We start from the raw sequence: 3521 nt of genomic DNA, 5'->3' as shown, positions 1-3521 counted from the left end.
CCTGGACGCCTGGGTCTGAGGGAGGAGGGGCTGGGGGCCTTGGGTCTGAGGGAGGAGGGGCTGGGGGCCTGGACTCCTGGGTCTGAGGGAGGAGGGGCTGGGGACCGGGACTCCTGGGTCCGAGGGAGAAGGGGCTGAGGCCTGGATTCTTGGGTCTGAGGATGGAGGGGCTGGGGCTTGGACTCCTGGGTCTGAAGGAAGAGGGGCTGGGTTTCTGGACTCCTGTGTCTGATGGAGGAGGGGCTGGGAGCCTGGACTCCTGGGTCTGAGGGAGGAACCTGACTGACCCTGGCCCTGCCCCCTCTAACCCAGATTGGCGAGCCTTGCCGCCGCCCAGCCCCTCCTTGCACTACTCCACGCTGTCCTGCTCTCGGTCCTTCCACAACCTCTCGCATCTGCCCCCGTCCTACGAGGCTGCTGTGAAGTCCGAGCTGAACCGCTACTCCTCCCTCAAGAGACTGGGTGAGTCCTAGCAAGGGCAGCGGGCGGGGAAGGGGAGGGGGCGGGGCCAGAGTCTGGGTTCAGGACCATGGACAGTGGCCCAAGCGCCTTCCAATGCTTTAGATTCTCTCCCAGGTTTTACTAACCAAGTTCGTTCTAGAATTACCTGAGGTACTTTTGTATCAGAATCACTTCTGGTTTGTTTCTTTTAAGTGCAACCTTCTGGTCTCCCCTCCCAGGACTTATTATTGTATTCATCAGGACTTGGACTTGCAATTAATAGAAATACAACTTAAGTTAAAGGAAAAAAAATACGTTGACTTGATCATGGAAAGTCTACAGGTCACCAGATTGCAATGTAGCCGCTGTGGGGGCCCAAGAGCTGTCTCTCAGCTCTCTACGCAACCGGCGGGCCTCATTTTCAGACGCTCTCCCCTTGTGGTGGAGACGACCGCCCTGCAGATGTTCAGGCTGCCGTTCTACCGGCTCAGGGACCCTGGCAGAAAAGAGTCTCTGGCAACAGTTCTGGCCAAAAATCCCAGGCCTGGATGCCACTGGTGCAAGTTGGGCCACATGCCCATCCCTGAACCCATTCCTGTGACTCTCAAGGACATATTGCAGTCTGTGGCCCATCTCTGGCAGTGGAGCGGCCTTCAAACATCTTAAAATGAGAGCCTCACTAGGAAACACTTGTTCTTCTTTGTTACCATTATGTTTTCAAGACAGGGTCTCACTCTGTCACCCAGCCTGGAATGTAGTGGCATGATCATAGCTCACTGCAGCCTCTACCTCCCCAGGCTCAAGCGTGATCCTTCCGTGTCAGCCTCCTGGGTAGCTGGAACTAAGAGCTTGTGCTGCCATGCCTGGTTAATTTTTTATTTTTTGTAGAGACGGGGTTTCACTGTGTTGCCCAGGCTGGCCTCAAACTCCTGGGCTCAAGCAAGCCACCCACCTCAGCCTCTCAAAGTGCTGAGATTACAGGCATGAGCCACCATACCCAGCCAGAAACTATTTCTTTTTTTTTTGTTTGTTTGTTTGAGACAGAGTCTCGCTCTGTCGCTCAGGCTGGAGTGCAGTCGCATGATCTCGGCTCACTGCAACCTCTGCCTCCTGAGTTCAAGTGATTCTCCTGCCTTAGCCTCCTGAGTAGCTGGGATTACAGGTGCATGCCACCACGTCTGGCTAATTTTTGTATTTTTAGTAGAGATGGGGTTTCACCATGTTAGTGAGGCTGGTCTCAAAGTCCTAACCTTGTGATCCACCTGCCTCGCCTCCCAAAGTGCTGGGATTACAGGCGTGAACCACTGTGCCCAGCGTTTTTTGTTTTGTTTAATTTGGTTTTTTTGTTTTTTTTGAGATGGAGTTTCACTCTTGTTGCCCAGGCTGGAGTGCAATGGCACCATCTCAGCTCACTGCAACCTCTGCCTCCTGGATTCAAGTGATTCTCCTGCCTCAGTCTCCAGAGTAGCTGGGATTACAGGCATGTGCCACCACTCCCGGCTAATTTTTGTATTTTTAATAGAGACAGGGTTTCGCCATGTTGGCCAGGCTGGTCTCGAACTCCTGACCTCAGATGACCCACCTGCCTCAGCTTCCCTAAGTGCTGGGATTACAGGCGTAAGCCATCGTGCTCGGCCCAGAAACGATTTTCATTTTGTGACCCGTGAGACACACACACACATATATGTATATATTTTTAATTACAGGAAAGCTTTGAAATTTTTTATTACAGACATTTGCAAACATACATGCAAGTAGAGAAAATTATAAAATGAGCCCCAGGTTCCCATCACTCAACCTTAATAATTAACCACATTTTGTTAATCTATACTCCCTCCACCCCACTTTTTGGTGGATTCTTTTTGTTTGTTTGTTTGTTTTAAGAGACAAGATCTCACTCTTTTGCCCAGGCTGGAGTGCAGGGGTGCAGTCATGGCTCACTGCAGGCTCTACTTTCTGGACTCAGGCAATCCTCTGACGTCAGCCTCCCAAGTAACTGGGACTACAGGCATGAGCCACCATGCTTTAGCTAATTTTTTTTTTTTTTTTAAATTTTGAGACGGAGTCTCGCTCTATCGCCTAGGCTGGAGTGCAGTGGCCGGATCTCGGCTCACTGCAAGCTCCACCTCCCTGGTTTACGCCATTCTCCTGCCTCAGCCTCCCAGGCGCCCGCCACCTCGCCCGGCTAGTTTTTTTGTATTTTTTAGTAGAGACGGGGTTTCACCATGTTAACCAGTATGGTCTCGATCTCCTGACCTCGTGATCCGCCCATCTCGGCCTCCCAAAGTGCTGGAATTACAGGCTTGAGCCACTGCGCCCGGCCTAGCTAATGTTTTGGTTTTTGTTTTTTGGTTTTTTTTGTAGAGATGGAGTCTCACTGTATTGCCCAGGTCACTCCTGAACTCCTGGGCTCAAGAGACCCTCCTGTTCAATCACCCAAAGTGCTGGGATTACAGGAGTGAGCCACCTCGCCTGACCTTGGTGGATTCTTTTAAACTAAATCTCATCCTTTAATATTTCAATCACACACACACACACGTCTGAAGAAAGAATTTCATGAACCAACACTTACCCCTGATTCCCTTATTACATAAACACTTTCTGATAGTTTTCTCTTCTGGTCTATTTGATTTCATTTTTCAAAATGCTGCTCACTACCCGCAAAATCAACTTCACAAGGTAACAGGTCACAACTCCAAGTGTGAGTCACATTGCTCCAGGATGAGAGGGGATCAGTGGTTCCCCAAAAGCAAGAGTTAGGTTGGGTTCTACTCCCAAAAGAAGGGATAGGCAGAGGCGGGGGAGAAGAAGAGGAAGTCCTCCACATCTACTGACCCAGCATTGTGGGCTGGGCCTGGGAATCTGCATTTTGGCCACACAGCTAACGTGGCGCCCGGGATCCTTGTGGGGCGACAGACCTGCATGGGAGCGGGGTGTGAGGAGGTAGGAGGGGGAGGGCTCTGGATGCGCAGGGGACCCACCGCTGTGGCTTTTCCCCCTCTCCCCGCAGCCGAGAAGGATCTGGACGAGGCCTACCTGAAGCGCCGGCCCGTGGAGTTGCCCCGCGGCACGCTGCCCCT

General features: G+C 51.9%; 1 protein-coding gene across 1 annotated transcript in view; it reads left to right on the top strand.

The window, feature by feature from the left end:
- Nucleotides 1-3521, top strand: part of SHISA7 (shisa family member 7) — a 10613-nt gene that overhangs the window by 6324 nt on the left and 768 nt on the right. Inside the window, exons 4-5 of the mRNA XM_011997021.1 lie at nucleotides 313-462; nucleotides 3452-3515. Coding sequence (XP_011852411.1) covers nucleotides 313-462; nucleotides 3452-3515 — 214 coding nt within the window. The remainder of the gene's footprint in view (nucleotides 1-312; nucleotides 463-3451; nucleotides 3516-3521) is intronic.

Source organism: Mandrillus leucophaeus, unplaced genomic scaffold (genome assembly GCF_000951045.1).
Source record: "Mandrillus leucophaeus isolate KB7577 unplaced genomic scaffold, Mleu.le_1.0 Scaffold53, whole genome shotgun sequence".
In the NCBI taxonomy this organism is placed as follows: domain Eukaryota; kingdom Metazoa; phylum Chordata; class Mammalia; order Primates; family Cercopithecidae; genus Mandrillus; species Mandrillus leucophaeus.
Note: the sequence above shows the minus strand (reverse complement) of the source record. Positions and strands in the feature narration are given on the sequence as shown.